The following is a 21662-nucleotide window of genomic DNA, read 5'->3' as shown; positions in this document are numbered from 1 at the left end:
AAGCTATTAGTCTTAAAATCTATACAGAAGTCATACCTATCACAGAAGTCAGCTTAGGTGGTGACTTTAACAGAGGAAATTTCATATATACAGAACGACTGACATGGTGGTCATTGTACTCAAGCTCTGCTTCAGCCAAGGCTGTTCTGGGTAGATATCAAACATAAGTTAACACATTTGAACTCGAAAAGCTACTGATACCTTTGCTAAAGTTTTGAAGACAAAATAGTAAGTTGATTCTTACTTGGCTGAAGGAGACCAGAACACAGGTTTATAGTCCTGATGAATGAAACCCTAAAGAGAAAAGAGTGAGAAAAAAGAAAGTTAGGAGAATTGAAACTCACGACAAAGCAAAACACACTTTAGTAAGAACTCAACATACCTTATCATACATTTTGTAGAAGACTCTCAGCTGGTTTGCTTCATACTTTGGATCGAATGTACGGTAGCAGTTAGCCCAGTCTGCCATTACACCCCAACGAATGAAGGCGGATTTTTGCTTCTCAATTGCTCTCTCTGCAAATTCTCTGGCTGAAGGGAATAGTTGCTTTAAGCACATGGTTCAGGCCACTAAGATCAATACAATACCATTTAAAACATGCTATTGACATTTTTTAGAAAAGCCTGAGCTGAACATACTGAAATCGTGCAAAAGTTACTGACACGTATTAAATAAATTATTATGGCTCAAAAATATATATACTTCAAAGAAGTAATTACATAAAATGACTGCAAAGAGTAAAAAGATCCAGGAGTGGCACTTTTTTACTGATATGGGGACATCAAGCTTAAGTGCCTCCAGAACATACCCTTTCTTTTCAAGGAAGAGGGAAAAGAATAAGTACATTTAGTTACAAAGAATAATTTCTTAAAATGAATTCTCAAATAAGTAAGCGTGAAAATTAACCACCTCTGTTGACGCTGATCCAAACCTTTCACAACAACATGCAACTGAAAATAAGTTAGTCCATTTCATTGCTGCAATTTCAAGCTAAAGCAGCTTAAATTGCTCATTACAAATAGTTTTGCAGCTGAATACATATGGTATTTGAAATTGTTTTAAAAAACCAGTTCCATATAGTGTAGACTAACTTTCTCTGAAAAGGTCACCTCTATAGTTTTGTAGCATTGATAAAAACATCCCTAACTACTATATTGAGCCAAGCTGTCCTGATGAAGCCAAATTTTTATCACAGAATAGTTGAGGTCAGAGGGGACCTCTGGAGGTCATCTGGTCCAATCCTCTGCTCAAGCCAAGACTCCCGGTTTATGAGGAGCTTGTGTGTAGCTCCTCAGCAAATCCACTCTTCAAAACCCAAAAGCACACTGATATGATAAATACCAGTTTCATGCTGCAACACAGTTATGCAAAATGGAAATTCAAATCCTCTGTCCTTTTGTTTTTTCAAACTCATGGTCAATGCTAGGCGTGTTCGTAAGAGCAACAGATTGAGCCTGTGTTCCACTATCCCACTTCATAAGACTATGCTGTACCCAGTCTGCTTGGCAAATACACACAGTGATCCCAGAAAATGTTACCAATAGCTAATAGAAAAGAACTCAGTAAAGTATAAAAGCTATTTATAAAGCACAAAATTCGAAACATGCTGAGTAGGATGTACAAATACATAAGCCAACTTCTCTATAAAGATATTGCAAACAGTAGTTTACCCCTCTGTCTAATTTCCATTGGTGAAAGATTCTCAGCTCCTTTGACTTCTGACAACGCCTTCAACTCAATTGGCAACCCATGGCAATCCCATCCAGGCACATAATGCACTTTATAACCTCTCATCACATAGAACCGGTTAGTGATGTCTTTCAAAATCTGAGAAGACACAAGGGTCAGTTACCACTTTAGCTCCCCCATGCGGAAGAGCTACATTATTAATTAAGATCCTCCTATTAAGAGAACAAATATAAAAGGCTGCATAATACATTTACATTTAAGACCATCCGTTTATTTACAACTGTCCGTTTATGATTTTTTCTTGCCCATCACTTTGTCTTTTGGCATAACCTCAGAAGACCTCTGATCAAAGGAATTCATATTCGGCATAACTGAAAGATGCCATTTATAAACTTTCAAGACTTGAAGCAAACAAACCCTGTTTGCTCTCATTTTTAAAACACTGGTCTGGAACTACTGTGTTGGCCTAGTGCACATTATAGCTCTTTGATATAAGTGATCACCTACCAAAACTTGTCATTTTCAGAAGCCCGAGCTTTAGCACTAGCGCTGTAAGAAACTGTGGGTCACACTTTAGTCTTTCCCACTTTGTAGCATGTATAATGCTGTCATTCTCAGGACTGAATCTAAACACATCCAAACATATCTAGGAGTATTACTTAAATTTTAAAAAACATCGACCTTTAGTCATTGTGGTTCCCTTGAAGATACTCAGATAAAATAAATGCAACATAACAAACTTACAAAACACCCGAAGGAGAAAGAGAATAGCAAGGCACGGCTCAACCATGCATTACAATAACATTATTACATATATACATATAGAAATATGCACTCACATGTATACGTGTGATACATTCAATACACAAACAAACTGCGCATTTAGTATTGCTTAGGAACGAAGGCCGGACTTTCTCCAGAGAAAAAGCTCTCTTTTTACTGAAAGAATCAGCCTCATAAACGATCATTCAGCATATAGGTACCATATACTGGTATACAGTATTTATGTCGTGGTATGGTATCTATGTCACCGTGGCATCATATGATATCTACGCAACTGTGTCATTTGCTTTTCAAAAGCCCTGTCTACCAAAACACCAAACGCTTTAAAGCGTTATTGACTGAAACAGGAATGGAGAACATCCAGCACATTACGGGAAGTATTTACCACTTTGAAACGGTACGGTATGAACAAGTAAATATTTACTTTATTTAGTGCATGGCCAACATGAGGGTCTCCATTGGCATAAGGCGGTCCATCATGAAGACAAAACTCCTGCTTCGTCTTCCTTTGCCTCTGCCATGAATACAGTTCTGAAAAACCACATTTCTGTAGAGACAACAAGAAAACACCTAAATCATCACATCACAGGTCTTTGCACTTCCAAGATGCCTGGATTTTGGCTTCATAGTAAAACAGATATTGAAAACAAACACACACGCACAGAGAGTTAACTTTTCTAACTCTGCGACAGCTGGCGTTCGCAGTCTAAAACCACTAAACAGGGCGGGACGGACATGACGCCGAGCCAAACATTATCGCTCTGGCTCTCCGCTATCTGGAGGGCCGCCATCCTCCGCACGAAGCCGTAACGGACTCGGGAGCGCTCAGGCTACAAACACACCACCACCCATCCCGAGCTCGCCACCCTCCCGCGACGGCTGACCTCAGCCGGCCGGGCCGGGCACCCGCCACAGCCAACCGCAGCAAAAGGCGGGCCCGTAAACGAGCCGACACCGCCTCCGCCGCCCTCCTCCCCGGGGCCGAGCCTCGCCGCCCCCGGGACGCGCCGCAGCGAGCGGCGGGAGCCCCACGCCCCTCCCGGGTCACGCAGCCCGCGGACGAGCCGGCCCCGGCCCCGGCCGCGGCCGCTACCTGCTGCGTCTCCAGCTCGCTCTCGGGCTGCAGCCGCCCCGGCAGCTGCGCGGGGAAGCGGCTGCGCGGCAGCAGCACCGTGTCGCGGTACTGGGCATCCTGCTGGATCTCCGCCGCGGGCTGCCGGCTGTTGGCCTCCGAGGCGGCTGAGCGCTCCCAGCCCCAGGCGACCCCCGCCCGGGCCCGCAGCCCGGCCCGCGCCCCGGCCCGGGCCAGCGGCGGCGCCCGCCAGGCCCGGAACATCCTCACGGGCTCCGTGCGACGCGCGCTGGGTAAACACTTCCGCCTGCGCTACGGAGAGCGGCGCGGCGGCTACGGGCCGCGGCGAATGACACATCACACAGCAACGCGTTTTCTTCCCCGCCGCGGAGGCCTCCCGGCGGGCAGGGCCGGCGCAGCGCTTCGGCCCTCCCCGGAGCCGGAAGGATTTGAGGCGTTTCACGTTTATTTTGTAAAGGCGACGGCGCCCCCCTGACGCCATCGGGGCGAGTTCCGCCTGAAGAAGCCGGTGCGGGGGCCGCAGGGCGGGCGGCACCGCCTGCGGGGGCGGCCCGGCGGGTGGGCAGCGGCGCGGCGCCGGGCGGGTCGGGCAGGGCAGGGCAGGGCAGGGCAGGGAGCTCCCGGCGCCTGCTGCGCGAGCTGAGCGGCGGGGCTCGGGCTTCGGTGTCGGTTCCTTCATGGTTCGGTTAGAGGACCGACCGGAAGGGATTCTGGCGGGCTCGGAGCGCCCCGCACGCCGCCGGTGAAGGGCGACGGGCGGAGAGGGAGAAGCTGGGTGTCCCGAGGAGTGCTGAGATCGAGGGAAGCGCACGGCCGGAGCCGGTGAGTTCGCTGCCGCGCCGTTCCTGGCATCGACGATCGGCTGTTTTACATTGTGCAGTTCCCGACTGAACGCACTGGGAGAGCGCTGCTCGGTGCCGCTGGCTGGTCTGGGCTGCACGGCGCGCAGTGCGTCCTCACTGCAAGAGAATCAGGAGCAGGGGGTTTTGCTTGGTTGGTTTGTTGTAACACAGACTCAAAAGGCCTCTAAGCACTTGGGCGAAATGAGGCAGCACAACCCTTTTCCCACTGATCCCATCTGTAGGTGAACTGCAGAGCTGGACCCAGGTATTCCCACTCCGAGTCCCAGCCCACTTCTGCTGGGTTAATACTGTTTCCTTACACTACATGGTATGCAGAATGAAAACTTCATCTTTTACCAAATGTGAGCCCAAGTTTATTGTAAAGAAATAGGGAGCTCTGGTCACTTGGGCTTTGAAGAGTTCAGAAGAAGTCATAGTTTAGGACTTGCATTTCAAGGCATGCTGTGGGTGATGTGCGTTTTCTCCTTTCATTGTGTGAAATTATATATTGGGAAAAGAGATGTTTGCAGAAAAGACACTGAGATGGCAACATGAACAAATCCTTCATACTTGTTTTGATAAATTAATTGTAGCTATCCTGTAATATTTACATATTTCCAAGTTAAAATGCGTAACAAGAACTGGATAACTCATTTAATTTAGTAGGTATCAAAGCAGGCTGATTGTCAAGTGAGACCATTCAACAATTTGGTTGCTAGGCTAGGAGAAAGGATGGATGGTCTTTGGAGGACAAGGTATGTTTTGAAAGTAATATGCAAATTTAATTTGAAGGACAGTTGCTGTGCAATCTTTGAAAACTGTACAGTTTTGTAAGAGTCAAACTTGTAAGCCCAAAGCAAGCAATATATTCCTGAATGTATTGTGGAAGTACACATTAGACATTGCCCTCACCAGAAAGAGGGGTGCCATAAACTTATAAACGAACTAGTTAATCTGAGATCAAAAAGTTACAGAGATGAGAAACTTATGGCCAACTAGCACACACACTTATCTGACCAAAAAGGTCCAACACACCAGAAAATGTGCCACACAGGAGATGCTGCCCTGTAAAAACATAAAGCACCTTTTGCAACAGTAACATACTTTGCACTCCGTCAGTCAGTTACTGTATATCAGAGGGAGGGGCTCTTGGACTTCCCATTTCAGTTTCTCTTAATAAACCATCTTTTTCCTAAGAATATTTTAGTTTTAAGGTTTGCTTAGAGATTTCTGGTAGGTTTGCTACAGAAAGAAAGTCTACTTGTTTGCCTTAAGAACATCCAAGAAAAATGTGCCCATGAAACATCTTGAGTCAAGCTTCAAGAATGTAAGATATTATTTCTGTATTGTTTTCTGAGGCTTTTGAAACTTTATGCAAACATGTAATAAACTAAGCCTTTAAAACAACTAAGTAAGCTTTAACCTCATTTTATGAAGCAGGAACAAATGTGCAGTAAAAGGTCAAATGAAGAATAAGAAGCTGAGCTGAGGATAGAACCTTAATTATCTTCCTCTGATCTCAATTCTTCAAGCTTCCCATGCTACTTCTCTCTCCCAAAAGTGCTCATATTCCACATATTTTCAGTATGGAATGAACTGCATTCAGTTTTCCTTCTTGCTAATTTCTTTCACATGAGGGTGTATATAAAATAGTATCTGTCTTATCATGTGTTATGACATAGATTTGCTCTATGACTACCAATTCTTTGAAAGTTGCTGTTTGCCACAGGCAGCATTTCCAAAACTTCCTCTGTAACCATTGTTACCAGTTTAAGATAAACCACATGGGCGCTTTGGGTATGGACCCTGGCTGTTTTACAGTACTCCAGAGCACTTTGCTCCCATCCACAAGCAGTAAATAATAATTAACGGCAGCAACTGCACTTTTCGAATGTACTTACACAATCACTCTACTCTTTTAACTTCAGAGATTTTCCAACTTTTAGGGATACCCATATAGTGTTTCTAAAATGCGAAAGTTCTTAAACCAGCTAAGTTTGGGATTTTGATACCTCTAACATTGCTGTTTGCCTTTGCTGTAAACAGATGTGAACTTGAGGTCACATCAATATCATCTACAGTAGCCAGCCTTATCACCTCATTATATCACACTTTACCAAGCAGATTTCTCAAGCAAGAAAGGAAAGGTGTTGTATAACGACCCGTTGCCACTTACGCAATACTTGCTGCAATTGCTGCAAGTACTGATTGTGAGGGAAGCCTAATACATCATCTTCTTTGGCTTCGTCTTCTTTGTCTATGTCTTCTTTGTCTTCAATGGCTTGGTATCCCAAGTGGAGATCAGTGATGAGTGGCGTTTCTGCTGTTTAACATCTTTGTCAGTGAGATTGAGTGCACCCTCAGCCTGTTTGCTGACGACACCAAGCTTTGTGGTATGGTGGACACGCTGGAAGGAAGGGATGCCATCCAGAGGGAACTTGACAGGCTTAAGAGGTGGGCCTGTGAGAACCTCATGAAGTTCAACGAGGCCAAGTGCAAGGTCCTGCACGTGGGTCGGGGCGATCTCAAGCACAAGTACAGGCTGGGTAGAGAATGGATTGAGAGCAGCCTGGAGGAGAAGGACTTGGGGGTGTTGGTTCATGAGAAGCTCAACATGAGCCGGCAATGTGCGCTGGCAGCCCAGAAAGCCAACTGTATCCTGGGCTGCATCAAAAGAAGCGTGGCCAGCAGGTCACGGGAGGTGATTCTGCCCCTCTACTCTGCTCTCGTGAGACCCCACCTGTGTGGGGGTACCGCGTTCAGCTCTGGAGCCCCTAACATAAGGAGGACATGGAGCTGTTGGAATGAGTCTAGAGGAGGGCCACGAAGATGATCTGAGGGCTGGAGCACCTCTCCTGTAAAGACAGGCTGAGAGATTTGGAGTTGTTCAGCCTGGAGAAGAGAAGGCTCTGGGGAGACCTTCTAGCAGCCTTCCAGTACCTAAAGGGATCCTACAAGAAAGCTGGAGAGGGACTTTTTACAAGGACGCGTAGTGATAGGACAAGGGGCAATGGCTTTAAACTGAAAGAGGGTACATCTAGATTAGATATAAGGAAGAAATTCTTCACTCAGAGGCTGGTGAAACACTGGCCCAGAGAAGTTGTCGCTGCCCCATCCCTGGAAGTGTTCAAGGCCAAGTTGGATGAGGCTTTGAGCAACCTGATCCAGTGGATGGTGTCCTTGCCCATAGCAGTGGGGTTGGAACTAGACGATCTTTAAGGTCCCTTCCAACCCAAGCCATTCTATGAGTCGATGTGGTCATTAATGAGTTCCTCTAATTTTTTCTAGCTCTGTGCTCAAATGTTTAATTGGAAGTACATCCTACATCTGAGCCCAACCCAAAAATTATGTAATCTACACAGATAGGAAACTGTCAGGGAAACATAAAAAACAATTAGCTCTGCATTTTAAAGAATACACTGTGGTTATCAATACTACTTTTTCCTGAGGCAGAGAAAAGCTGGGAGGAATGGATGATTACTAGCCTTTTGCAAGAGTGATTGTTATTCTTCTATTTGGGAACTGGAGGCACAGTGAATTGCACTGAAGTGGGGAACAGACAAAGACAATACAACGGGAAGATTGACAGGACATGCAATGTTGAGAAGGGAAGGGAGATGTAACGGATTTCCTTGAAGAAATCAAGAGAAGAAATACAGAAAGGATGATAAAATTTAGATGAACAGACTTTCACATACAAGTGCAGTGTTTGCAGTATCTGCATATCATTAGCCTATTTTGTGTCTACAATTAGGCCATCTACAAAAGCCTATTTTATATTTAAATACATAAAAATAGTAAGTAAAGTTGCTCGTGTCATCCTGTCTGGTAGTCTTGTACTTGAGTCTGGGCACAAACTAAATCTGTAGATACAGTTCTGAAAAAAATAAGATTATGTTCAAAAAATGAGTACTACACTTTTTTTTTTTTTTAATTTTTATGACAGTTTCTGCTTGTGCTGTTCTTGTTTAATGCCAAATTTTATTTTAGTGAGGGGAACTAGGTTCAGTGTCAGAGAGAGAATGGACATTTGAAAAAATCTTGTCTAAAATAGCTTTATAAATCCCTGTGTTTGTTAATTATATTTTTTAAAAAGTCAAAGCTCACTTCATGGCTACTCATTGGCAGTAACACACTTTCCCCTTCCTACTCAGCTTAAACTCTATCTGCTTGGAATGTTTGGTAAAATGTTTTCCTTCTTGTCTTCTCTTCAAGAGAGAAATGTACAAGCTTGTTTTTTGTTTCTTTTCAGCATTCAGCATGGCTTCTCCAGCTCTACTCATGCGTGTGGTCGCCTCTGCATATTGTGTTGCGGAAAAAGCTGCAACAATTGTCAGAAATGTAATGGCTGCAGGAGATCTGGGGATAGTGGAGAAGGTATTACTTTTACTTTGTTTCAATTTGATTGATTAACACTGAGATAGATACAGGTCAAAGTGGTATTTTTGAAGATCAGCAACTGCAGAAGGAAATACAGTCTCCACCTCTCTGATACAAGAAATATTCCTTATTAAAGGATTAAAAGAGCACTAGAGAAGTGTCTATTGACCAGTATTTCTAAAGAATGTTCAGATACTTGACAGAAACATACCATTATTTTGTCCTGATTCTCCTCTCAAAACACAGCTTTGGATAGCATGTCAGAATTCATAATAATGTATCTTTCTCATTATTTTCCATGTCTATGTTCCAATATCTGTAGTACAGCTTTAAGTACCGTGCCCTTGATGAATTTTGGATTAGGATAAATCAAAGCTTAGTTTCTGTTTACAAAGAAGAAACTTAGTTTTTTTTTGTAAATTACAGTTTTCAAAATAAATTCGGAGCTGCAAAGTTAATTGTAAATAGAAAACAGAAATGAAATTGCAATCATCTGCATGACGTTTTCAATTTACTACAAGTTAGTAAGCTGCACTGACGAGCCACGATCTTTCATTTGACTACAGTACTAGAATAGGTGGAATTAACTTTTGAAGTTAATTCTAGTTTTACAGGTATATCACAATATTATGGACTGCATTAAGTATGTATATTATTTTTGGTCTTTACATTGAAGTAATTGCTAGTATTTACATTTTTCTGAGTAAGCACTTTCAGCCAGTTTTGAAGAAAAGCCTGATCCTTTATGACATTTATTGTCAGTTCCGACAGTAGATGCAAAAAGAAAGTTTTCTTTTTTCCCCATTTGGTCAGTTACATTCACCACTATGAAAACATTTGCAAGTTTTTTTTATTCCATTTTTTCCTAAGCAATTAAAATCAGGGAGAGATGTATGGGGGAGAGAATCTTAAAAAAAATGGAAAGTAATGATCTGTGTTTTCAAAAGTACTTAGAAGCATAGCAGGATTCTCAAACACATGTAAGGAGAATATATAATATAACCTGCTTTTAGGTTCTTGGAAGAACTCATGCAGCTTCACGACAAGAAAGCCTTAAAATACTTGCATCCAGAGGTACAAAGGAGGCACTGTCTGTACTTTGTTTGATTAACCAGTTAATTTTAAATGCATAAAGAAGTTAAGAGTCCAGCAAAGTTAAGGTAATTTTAACTAAAACTAAATGCTGGCTTTTATCCGTTTAATTTGGTTTCACTTTAAAAAAATGCATGTGTTAATATTATGTCCCAGTAAATCAGAAATGCATTGCTCAATCATTTTCTAATATAATAAACCAGCAAATGAACACATTTTAAGCTCTGCAACCAATTAAGTAAATAATTGTAAATACAGTATAACAAAAATGATCAATGTAACAGGCGATATTGGTTCTCAATAAGACTGGTTATACGTATTTTTTTAAAAAAAATGAGTACTACAAACACACAAAATCAGATTGAAAACAATGACCGACAGAGAGGTTCCTGTTGGAGGGACTAGCAATCTCAGAATTGCTGCAAGCTTCTTGTCAAAGGTGGCTGGTGAAGAAAGAGGAAGAATGCAAGACAACCTATACGTGCCTCTGATTTACAGTCTGGAGGGAAAAGATGCATAAGAACAGGATGTGCTGCTTCACATCATTCATCCTCTTTCTGCAGTCAGACAATCAAGACCAATTCCAACTGGCCTTACTGAAAGCTTTGGAAAAGCTGGGAAGACAATGTTCCATCTTTTCCCTCAACACATTGACCTCTCATCCATTTATCTAGATGAGGAAAAGTAGTTCAAGGACAGTTGAATTTTTGGCTGGCTCCTCTCCTTCTTCTCCTGATGTCCAGAGTTATCTTTCCCTCAGTTAACTCTAAGCTCTCCATTTATATTGCTTCTCCTTGTAGCACTTTTACTTACCCCCCGCAATTGGTAGGTAGACATTTTGTCCAGCCATTCTTACATTATTGGTAACTGTTTTATATACTGTTTTATTAGGTTGGTGTCCTGGAAACAAATACATTCTCTGCAATAACTTGGTCTTTCTAGCTCTAAACTTGGTGCTGAAATCAACCAAATTTATTAGAGAATGAAAGAGAAATTTCAAAGAAAATACCAAGTTTCATAAAAATAGGCAATTGGATAAGAGACAGACTAGGTTTTGAGCATGCAAAAACTAACCCGTAACATCATTTTAACTGGAATCCTCCATTCCTATGGCTAATTTCTGTAGCTAGATAAAACAATTTTCATACTGTCACCAAATAAAATACAAGCAGATAAAGTAAAATTTTTGTTTGATTCAGCTAAGATGCAAATGCTTAGATGAAGTGGCTTTCTTAATTGCTGCGCTAACAGCAGTGCTTCTTACTGGGATTCTATCTCCAGACCTAAAGGGCTCCTCCATTCATAGATTCATGAAGATTTAGGCTAGAAAGTATTAACAAATTACCCATTTCCAGTATATAGCACCTTATTAATGTTTAAGAAGAATTACTGTAACCCATCTGGCAACGTATGCCTGGCTACACTGCATCTTTCAGGCAGGCTTTCAGGCAGGCTTTCAGGCATTGTTTCATGTCCTCTTGGGACACCAAATTCACTGTTTCCTCTCTGGTACTTCTGCTGGAAAAATATGTATGGGCATTCCTGTCCAACTGAATTTCACTGGTTAGCTTCTGGGCCTCCTTGGTCTTTCTCCGCTAGAATAAGGAAACCTTCATTATTTAGAAGTTTACACATCATAGTTTCTTTTTTGTTTGTTTGTTTTAAAAACAAGCTAGATTAATTAGATCTTTAAATCACCTTTTACTAACACCTTCCCTATATTTCTCCTCTTTCCTAATATGCCATGTCTCTCCAGCGAGCTTTAAATTTTAATTTTTTTCCTGTTAACATCTTATCTTTTGTTTTTGTCTCTTCTTGTACTATATCTGAGTTCAAGCTCAAATTAATTTACTCTGTTTGTAGCGTAGTATTTGCACAAATATATATCCAGTACAATTGCATCAGTGCATAAGAAGAACACAGCACACAGAGCATGTAAGCACTGTTCTAATATCATACCAGTCTGCCTTAGCTCTGAGGTGTACAAGGACACTCTGCTTCTTTCAGTCTTTAGCCTCCCTGTCCCAACATCACTTCTTAGGTTGATAATTTGACAAATTAGACTTCTTTTTTGTTACAAGGTAGATATTCAGGGTGGCATATGGGCCATCGTGCTGTGTTTTTGTTTGTTTGTTTTGAAATACACAAATTCTTACCCATCCTTTGACAGACTGGAGCCAATGACTTGCAGACCAAAGCTGACCGACTGGCACAAATGAGCATTTGTGCTTCCCTGGCACGGAAGTTTCCCAAGGTGACAATCATAGGAGAAGAAGTAAGCACCTAATCTATTTCATGCTAACAATTTAACTTGCTGTAACTTGCAGTGGAGTTTGCTTTGGCAGGTTTTAGGAAATCATCTGTTGTTTGTTTGTTTGTTTGTTTTTTAAAAAGTATTTCCATCCCTTTTCATCCTTCCATTGTGTTAGCTTTGGCAAGTAAGCTGCAAGCAAATCCACAGTTTGAAGGGAAATCGAGGTGAGCCCGGCACCTTTTTCTACTAATTTTGAAAATCCTTTTGTTAGGAACTGTCCACTGATGAGGTAACTGAGGAATTAATTGAAGATGGTCACTGTGAAGAAATATTGAAGAGTACTTGTCCTTCTCAGTACATAGGAATTAAAGAGGAAGAGGTAATGTGGTAATGCTATACATATGTCTTCATATTTTACACTCTATCTATATTATTTATTCATTTTAGCTAAGAATGTATTAAGAAAAAAGGTTATTTCAATGTTGCCATTTTTTCTTTTTGGTTTGAAAACTGAAATGTATTCATGAGAATCATGACCTGGATTGTCCAGACCTGGAAACACTGCATATCCCTGTGTGCAGTAATGGGAAATGGAAATTTGCTTCTTACAACTTATGATTCAGATTTATTTGGAAGGAATCTACTTTGGAGATAAGAAAGTAATGTCATTTCCATGTTCAGTTTAAGCCTTACACTTTTTTTGTGTAAAATACTATTGTATGCTTCAGTCATATCACAATGTTAAAAATTTGAACCTCTTAAATTTCCTTACTGCTGTAAGGGTTAGGATTAGGGTCTGCTGTAAGGAAATAAAAGCACTAAAGTGAATTACATACTTTGCATGGTAATTTACATGATTTATATTTGTTAATTTTCCTTATTTTTTAATTTTTAAAGCTTGTGATATGGGTTGATCCTTTGGATGGAACCAAGGAGTATACTGAAGGTTGGCTTCTCTTTTTTTAAAAAAAATATTCTAGCAATGTAATAAATTAGCATGTACATGTAGATAGTTTTATGATAGAAGTTAAATACAATATGGTTTCATAAGGCTGATGTTGCTTCCATACTTTTTTAGTTCTATGGAATTTTTTAATCATTCCATTCAGTTCTAACCAGATTGAATATTCCTGATGGGCTACTGAGTGCTCACCAGTTTTTATTATTTTAGGAGCAAGGGCTGCCTTTGATTGCCGGCAGATTGTCTTAAGTTTTCAGTGAAACTTAAAATTTCACATATACTTTGAATTGAGGGACTAAATCTCTCATTCACACAGGAATGTGCTCAATTATATTTACGTCCTCCTTGTCAAACACTCCAAATACCACAGCTGTATTTGTAGCCCTTTCAAAATAAAACATCATCTTCCCCTAAATCATAATTCTTCAGTTATGGGCAGAAATTGTTTTCAGCAAAGCCTAATTTGTGTCCACAGAAATAGACCCTAAGATGAAGGGGAAAGAAAAAAAAAAAAAGAAAAACCTCCAAAACCAATATGCCAGAACCTCACCTTTAGCCTCCTACTGCATCTTTTAGTTGATTAATGTAAAATCTTTTAGGCAGATTTTTTTCCCCTTTTCAGGGAAAGAGATGTACAACTGTCAACAAATTGCTGGTTTTGAATACCGTTAAAAAATTCACACCACAGTTATAGAAGAATGTCATCATATGCTGCTATTTAGTTCTATCTTTAAAGTTCTTTCTCATTGTGTGTTAATTATAACGTAGTTCTATTAAGAGAATTCTATCTGGGGCGTTTTTTTTTGCAGACCTCAAGGCTAAACGACTAAAAAAATTATATCAACCAACCTATTACACCTGAAAATCCAGATTAGAATTTACATTTTTAAGATACCACCCTGCATATCAATTTGTGGACTTTTACTGAAGGTTTATTTTTTTATATATATATACATATATAAACACACACACTTTCTCTTTTTGAAGCATAACTATATTCGTGTTATTTCTCTACAGGTCTCCTTGACCATGTAACGGTTCTTATTGGAATTGCTTATGGAGGCAAAGCAATAGCAGGAGTTATTAACCAGCCATATTACAACTATCAGGTATTAAACACATTGATTTGTTTAAAAGCATTAGGTGATTTCTGACTGACACTTCTAAGCCGTTTCTAGGTAGCAGACTTTCAAGTGAAAAGCAGTGTGTAGTGGAGTTAATGTTGTAATATAAGGTGGTGGTGTTTTTGTTAAATATATACAATTTTGAGTGTTGGTTTCCAGGAACTGAATCTCGGGGACCTACTAACAGCCACACTGAATCCTGAGGCTTGTATAATACACTATTACAGTATGTATTACATACGTACTGTACATATTACTACAGCACCTAAAAAGCACATATTGTAAACCAGGTACAGATTGGTATTTTTGCAGTCTTTGCTAGAAAGTCTTTAGTAGATCCATGCAGTAGGTGCATTTGTGATGTGTGGTAACTGCCATAAATCTGCAGCCCTAAATAAACCAAGCGTAACCTGCTGCTGACAGCTGGGTTAGAGTGTATCAGGCCATGTTTCAGGTGTAAATACAGGATGGTTAACCTACAGGCATTTACACATGTTTGGGGGTTATTTCATTATTATCTGCAAGGAGTAAGAAAAGCAGCCTGATTAATTAAACTTAGGAGTTTAAAGAAAAAGTTCCTGAGCTGATGTAATGCATATCATCAGCTGATTCTATATGTTCTATGTGATATGTATGATGAAGCATTTAAAATGACAAGATATTTTCAGTTATAGATTGTGCCTGAAGTACAGAAATACCCGAATATTAATCTGTCAGTCCTTAGAGGCCAGATGTAATGCACCACCACAATGTCACAGATAAGAAAAGGGTAAATGATGTCATTGCCTTAGAGGGAAAGAGAGCCAATTTCTCACTCTGGGCTCTAGAGTAGTTCTTTTTAAGTGCCATTGTTCAAATGTATAACCCAGTATTAACATTATACTCCCTGAGAGGCAAAGTTGTCTCTAGGTACTCCTTTCTGTTTGTGCTTTAAGTGCTGATCACTACGATTAACCATCACCCGGACCTCTGTACCTTTTTCATAGGCAGGAGCTGATGCTGTGTTGGGCAGGACAATCTGGGGAGTCCTGGGCATAGGTGCCTTTGGATTTCACCTCACAGAAGCACCTGCTGGGAAACACATTGTCATTACCACCCGTTCTCACAGCAGTACCCTGGTAAATGACTGCATCAGTGCCTTGAACCCAGACAGTGTCATCAGAGTTGGAGGAGCAGGAAACAAGGTATGAAAACTCCAAATCTTTTGTTTTTACTGCGAGATGGTACCTTTGGAAAAAGAAAAATAATTTTTGAATAAATCTTTTGCTTACTTGCATGAATGTACAGGAGACTTCCTTCTCCTTCCCCAGCACAACTTCTTTTCCTAGCATTCAGTCTGCTGTGGAGTAGAGAGAATTTGGTACAGGTATATTTGCACAGCAGTGGCCGTGCTGGTCATGGCTGAGGTCCATCTTCCCCAGTATTCTGTTTCTAGGGGAGAAAATAAAAAATTATAAGACTATAATGACTAAATGGGTATTCAATTTCATTACAATTATTAGACATTTCCTCCTGTTCATGTCAATACAGTTTTTGTTCCAACTATGTAGCAGCGCATACGAAAGGATAAATATAGGAACACACAGTGATATTTCCTTTGCAAAATTTCTCTGCATACAGTAAATACTAATTTGCTACAATTTTTAAAGCTTAGTTTTGTCATGGCTGTCAAAAACAGACCCTCCAATCTCTTTTCTCCAACGTGTGCAAGATCCAAAATGGCACCAAGACAACATGGAGATAGATTCCACTTTATTTTTTCAGTACTTGCACAAGATGGGAATTCTTGTTTCTGAAATTAAAAGCAGATTTTCATCCTATAGACTGTATTTATAACAATCAAAAATAGATCATTCAGAATGGTAATACAGTATAGCTTTCTAAATCTTAATATAATTTCTCGTAATATTGGAAAGAGAATGGCTGGTGTTATTTTTCTGACTGTTAAGTACATAGAATAAACTGACCTAATCCCTGTATCCTGGTGTTATTTTTACCCATTTCTAAACGCCTAGATCCTTTGCAATGATTCTATGACTCTCTATTCATAACAGATCATTCAACTTATAGAAGGCAAGGCATCTGCTTATGTATTTGCCAGTCCTGGATGCAAGAAATGGGATACATGTGCACCTGAAGCTATTCTGCATGCTGTGGGAGGTAAGTTAATATTCCGAGATAAGTGATACTGCATCAATTTAAAGTTATTTATACTTTTCGTAAAAAAAAAAAAATAAAAAAAAAAATAATTTCCAAACATGTTTTTGGAAAGAAAAATGACAGTATGTATGTATTTTTAAATGGTCACGATTCACTACAAGCTTTGAACCCTTTGAAATCAACAGTAACTCCAAAGGGACAGGAAATTATGCTCTGGAAGCGTGATATGATCTGTTTTGCCCTGGACTAACATAGTAAATAACTGTCAAATAATTAGAAAAGCCAAATTCCAAAATTTGGGGTATGTAATTATAGTATTTTCAAAACAAATGGCTTTTTTTCTTTTCCTACTAACTGGATATAGTATTTTATTAGTAGTAACATATTACATAATATGTGGACATTGAATTCTTTAAAACAACAAAAATAGGCCTAACCATGCAGTTGTTCCTTGGATGTACAAACTCCAAAATGGAGTCACTCATGTAATTCAGTAAAATGAGTGGTTTCCAGCCAAAATAAGCCACTTCACCTTTCTAGGGCGTAAGGGGTTAGAGAAGTTACGAAAGTCTCACTAACAAGAAATTGAATATAAGTATTATTATTATACTTTTTCTACTCTTCACATTGATAGACCTTAGAATCATAGAATGGTTTGGGTTGGAAGGGACCTCAAAGATCATCTAGTTCCAACCCCACTGCCATGGGCAGGGACACTTTCCACTAGATCAGGTTGCTCAAAGCCTCATCCAACCTGGCCTTGAGCACTTCCAGGGATGGGGCATCCACGACTTCTCTGGGCAACCTGTTCAGGTGCCTAACCGCCCTCAGAGTGAAAAATTTCTTCCTTACCTCTAATCTAAATCTCCCGTCTTTCAGTTTAAAGCCATTGCCCCTTGTCCTATCACTACACACCCTTGTAAAAAGTCCCTCTCCAGCTTTCCTGTAGGCCCCCTTTAAGTACTGGAAGGCTGCTATAAGATCACCCCAGAGCCTTCTCCAGGCTGAACAGCCCCACCTCTCTCAGCCTGTCTTTATAGGAGAGGTGCTGCATCCCTTGGATCATCTTGGTGGCCCTCCTTTTATCACAATATGCTAAAACTGTAGGTTTTGATCTCCTAAATTCTGTCAAGCAAGGATAACAGGCTTCATAATGACATTATTTAACTCCCCTGTAGTCTCTAGTGTTGGTAACTGGGATAGCTTTAAGCAGGTTAGCTCAGGCACAAAAAAACAACCAATCTGGGGCAGCACAGTGCTGTATTTAGCCTCCTTGTTACACAGGAATCTCGTGGTTAAATTAGCTCGCATAAAGATCTGTGTTGCTCTTGCTAAGTGATTTCCAGAAACTCATTTAAAACCAGCTGGGGTGTTTCTATATTGTGTTAGAGTTTGCTGTATAGACTTATCCTGGCTTTTACTTGAACTGGGGATTTTTCTTTCCTTCTTGTCAACGGCCAATGTCAAAACTACTCAGGAAGCATTTTAATTAATTCCTAAGAGAGAGGTTTTCCTTTTCCTGAAACACGAGGAATTTAAGTATTGCTGAAAGAAAATAAAACCATTAGTTATTTGATTTCAGTCAATAAAAAAAATGTTGCACTTAAACTGGAAGTAAAGATATTTCAAATCTGAAGACAGGCATGTGTATGCCAAAGACTGACTGTTTTTTTAGTTATATCACTTGTACTAATAAAATAGATAATCTCTCTCCAACTCCTGTTTGCTGGAATATTTTTTTCTTTTTTTTTTTTTGCAGGCAAGATAACTGATATCCATGGAAATTCATTTCAGTATAACAAGGAAGTAAAACACATGAATTCAGCTGGGGTCCTTGCCACTTTGAGAAATTATGACTATTATGCCAGTCGTATTCCTCACACCGTCAAACAATCGCTTGTGCCTTAAAGCAGTGAAGCACCTTCACTTGGCCTGGAAGGCTGAGAAAGTGAGCTTGGAGAAAAAAAAAAAGACAGAGGATAACTGAGTGTGAAATTTTGTTTTATAAAATCTGAACTGAATTCTTACATTAAGGTGTTCAATAATTTCAAAATTACATACAGAATCTCTAGGTATATGCTGGATCAGATTGTTTTGCTGTGTTTAGCAGACAACATCAAAACAGTCATATTTCTTCAGCAGTGGTTTTCCATATTCTTTGGGAGTATTCATTCCTCATAAGTGTGCTTAAAATACCTCTAATCATAACACTGAAGTCCAAAAATCATCTTATTCAGGGCACAAAATCATGTTAAGTCATTTACTTGATCTTGCTCAATGTGTTTTTGCTGTATGTACTCAACGAGGGTTTATTGTGTGAAATACAAATGGACTAAGAATTTGCCTGGATGGATTAGCCCATTTATTATAAAGTTGACAGTTTTGATTCTTGGAAGTAAATCTTTGAATTTTTTGATCTGAAGTTTTGGGATGGGCGAGATTGCTATTTGTGGTAAGTTGGGTTGTCTGAGTTTTGCAGGAGCCAGGACACAGTCCAGCTGGGCCTCTGACGTCTCAAAGAGAGGTTCCTGGATCATTGGATCCATTTGAGGATCAGTGAAGCATTAATATAGCAGGGTTCAGGACACCTCAGTTGAGAACTCAAAGAAACTGCAACAGGGGAGGAGTTCTCAGCACCTCTCCGATGATCTGAAATGCCTCTGTCAGGGTCTACACCACCTCAGTCTTGGAGAGCTTTGGGCATCCTAGGTCGCTTTGTCACACACGGGGACAACAGAACTTGTAATTTTTCATGTCCAAATTTTGAAAGAAACAAAGTCCAGATGTCTTTCCAACAGCCCCAAGAGTTGAGAAACCTGACACTACCACTTCCACCTCCTGTGGAATAAAGGCATGTTTAGAGGAGGGGAGAGAGCAGTGGACAAGATCACCTAAAATGAACTTAAAAATTGGAGAGCCTGTTTCAGTCAGCTTTCCCATAGGTGTGGGGGTTAGGAAAGCAGGATTCAACTGTTCAGTCCACTTGAATGCAAAAGAGAACAAATAGTAAATGACGTATGACTAGGTAAAATTGGCAAAACCAGCCAAAAGAGATGAAGTCTCTTCAAGCTGAATTTAGGTTGTACTGCACCCCTCCCTGCCCACAAGATTAAGTCCTCTGAATAACTACACTCTTGGTCCACTCAAACCATCTTTAAGCTAGCACTGAACTTCAAGATACAAAAAGCTATGTTTTCCATACAGAAGAAAATGTCAAAATTCAGTGTGTTCAAGTTGCTTCTTTCTCCTTTGACCATACAAGGTATTTAACAACCCTTATTTACTTAAGAGTCCTTACATTAGATCCTTTCCACACAGTAGAGTAACACCGATACAACTTCATTGTCTTAAAGCTGGCTCTATTTCCAGCAAGCAGGAACATCTTGACACCAAAAGATATGAACAAGGCAACTCTTGCTAAAGTGCTCTCAGTCTCTCCATGTGCACACGTGGAAAAGGATCTAAGGAAGCTCCTTCTTTAGTGAGGTCAGCTTATCATAACATTTATAGATAAATTAACAAGATTATCACTTACATCATTCTATCATCATCAGCCAGTCCATAATGCTATCATGACACTGGATTAAAGCTGCATATATAGGAACAACACATGCTTCTAATCCTTTCATCTATAGCCTACCTTCTCTTTCCTCAAGCCCGTGACTAGTAAGAACACGCAAGACAGATTCAACCTGCTTTAATTAGAGCCTTCTTCATATTTTGACCCATTATAAGTTTAATCAGTCCACATATTGATTGTGACTGAAGTTTGAACCATTTAGCAAGCACAATATTAATCTAATTTCACTGCCTCAATTATCCATAATTCTCACCTTTATCTTCTGCAGGATTCTTGGATATGCATGCTTTAGTATTCACATCAAAATCTGCATGTGAATTTGCAGAAGATATTAAGATAAAACATAGAATGACTTAGCACGAAGCCTAGCTTAGTAAGTCTTTCCATGTATTCATTAAAATACAAAATCAAGTACAGAACCCACTGTTAGTAGTCTTCACGCACATCTCTATGTCAGTATTTTCATCTGAAACTTGCTATATGTTTGAAAATTTCCTCAGCATAAGCCCCTTTCTAATTCTGGTGTAATTTATCTCTCTGGCTCACTTGCAGTTACCTCAATGGTGGTAGAACACACATGGCATACACCAGCTTCTACCTGATGTGTAAAGATGCTTATGCATGGAAACACTTTCCATGCTTACAGAAACTGTAATACTGCTAACACAGGAAAACATTAAGGAAAGTTGAGATAAAATCCAGTTGCAGGAATCAAGGATAAAAGTCAGCACGTAATGCACAGTCATGCACTGGCTGTGCCACTGTGCCCACTGCACAAACCAGCACCGGTCCAGCAGTCAAGCAGGTGACAATTTCAGTGCTAGCACGCCAGGTGCCACAGCACCATCTGTAGAACAGGCGGGGGAGGCGGGGGGAGCGCAGTGACACTGCATCGTCCTTGCAACAATGTGAACTTGAGTGTGCCTCCGGTGGAAAAAAAACCCAACAACCTGCTGACGCATCACTTTTGTTGCAATTCGTTCCAAGACGAGTTTGACCCCCTGCAAAATCTGCGTGTTCACGAGGAGCGCAAGGAGCAACGTTCTATGAAAACGGATGAGTTACACCACGGAACTCGAACGCGTCGCACTGTTTGATTTGTTTGCATCTTTCTATACAAGAAGGGGCCTGACACCATCTCTACGGCTGCTGCCGGACATCGGGCTCCAGAGGTTTCGCGGGTAACTCCTGCAAAGCTCTGGGGAAGGCTCTGCCGGAGCAGCCGTGAGACGAGCGGCACCGGCACCGCCTGCGCGCCCGGCCGCACGGAGGCCGCCGGGACGCTCAGAGGCAGGGCGGCCCCCACGCAGCCGCCAGCCTCCACCGAGCACCCGGTACGGGACCCTTTCCCCGGTGCTTCGCCACGGGCGGGCCGGCGCCCCGCCAGCCGGGAGCGCTCGGCGCACCGCCCGCCGGCCACCTCTCGTTCGGCTCCAACCTCACCACCGCCTCCTCCCGGCGGACTCCGGGCCGCAGCGGCGCCCAGCAGGACCCGCGGAGACCAACCAGCAGCGACGGGAACAAAACCCGCCTCACCGCCACACCGGCCCCATAGCGACTCCCGCCGGAAGTGACGGAACCCGCGGCGGTGGGCGGGGCCGGGGCGGGGCCTGCCGCGCCGGCCCTTGCCGAGCTGGCGGCGCCGCGCGCCGCGCCCCGCCCTCTCCTTTGGTTCCGGCGCGGCGCCGGCGGCGGTGGCGGCG

The 21662-nt window shown here is 41.3% G+C and overlaps 2 protein-coding genes across 4 annotated transcripts in view; one reads left to right on the top strand and one right to left on the bottom strand.

Moving 5' to 3' along the window:
- IARS2 (isoleucyl-tRNA synthetase 2, mitochondrial) overlaps window positions 1-3809 on the bottom strand; it is a 33063-nt gene extending 29254 nt beyond the window's left edge. For both annotated transcript variants that reach the window (XM_086629559.1, XM_086629567.1), the window contains exons 1-6: window positions 3567-3809; window positions 2898-3020; window positions 1672-1828; window positions 383-531; window positions 245-294; window positions 37-146 (exon numbers count right to left, since the gene is read on the bottom strand). In XM_086629559.1, coding sequence (XP_086485685.1) covers window positions 37-146; window positions 245-294; window positions 383-531; window positions 1672-1828; window positions 2898-3020; window positions 3567-3809 — 832 coding nt within the window. The remainder of the gene's footprint in view (window positions 1-36; window positions 147-244; window positions 295-382; window positions 532-1671; window positions 1829-2897; window positions 3021-3566) is intronic.
- Window positions 3810-4343: 534 nt separating this feature from the next.
- Window positions 4344-18299, top strand: BPNT1 (3'(2'), 5'-bisphosphate nucleotidase 1). Of its 2 annotated transcripts, XM_086629542.1 has the most exons (9): window positions 4344-4388; window positions 8661-8785; window positions 12051-12155; window positions 12406-12513; window positions 13032-13080; window positions 14113-14204; window positions 15206-15403; window positions 16274-16379; window positions 18139-18299. In XM_086629542.1, exons 2-9 carry the CDS (start codon window positions 8669-8671, stop codon window positions 18285-18287), a joined length of 924 nt encoding a protein of 307 aa, XP_086485668.1. In that variant the 5' UTR covers window positions 4344-4388; window positions 8661-8668; the 3' UTR covers window positions 18288-18299. The 2 variants fall into 2 exon arrangements, with proteins under 2 accessions (XP_086485668.1, XP_009984821.2); XM_009986519.2 differs by lacking the exons at window positions 4344-4388; window positions 12406-12513 and having other exon boundaries at window positions 8688-8785.
- Window positions 18300-21662: the final 3363 nt, after the last annotated feature.

This window comes from Tauraco erythrolophus, chromosome 2 (genome assembly GCF_009769465.1).
Source record: "Tauraco erythrolophus isolate bTauEry1 chromosome 2, bTauEry1.pri, whole genome shotgun sequence".
In the NCBI taxonomy this organism is placed as follows: Eukaryota; Metazoa; Chordata; class Aves; order Musophagiformes; family Musophagidae; genus Tauraco; species Tauraco erythrolophus.
Note: the sequence above shows the minus strand (reverse complement) of the source record. Positions and strands in the feature narration are given on the sequence as shown.

Coding starts and splice junctions, on each gene's coding strand:
- BPNT1 (XM_086629542.1), top strand. CDS start 8,669: ATGGCTTCTCCAGCTCTACTCATGCGTGTGGTCGCCTCTGCATATTGT. Junction 13,081..14,112: donor AACCAAGGAGTATACTGAAG/GTTGGCTTCTCT, acceptor ATTTCTCTACAG/GTCTCCTTGACCATGTAACG. Junction 16,380..18,138: donor TATTCTGCATGCTGTGGGAG/GTAAGTTAATAT, acceptor TTTTTTTTGCAG/GCAAGATAACTGATATCCAT.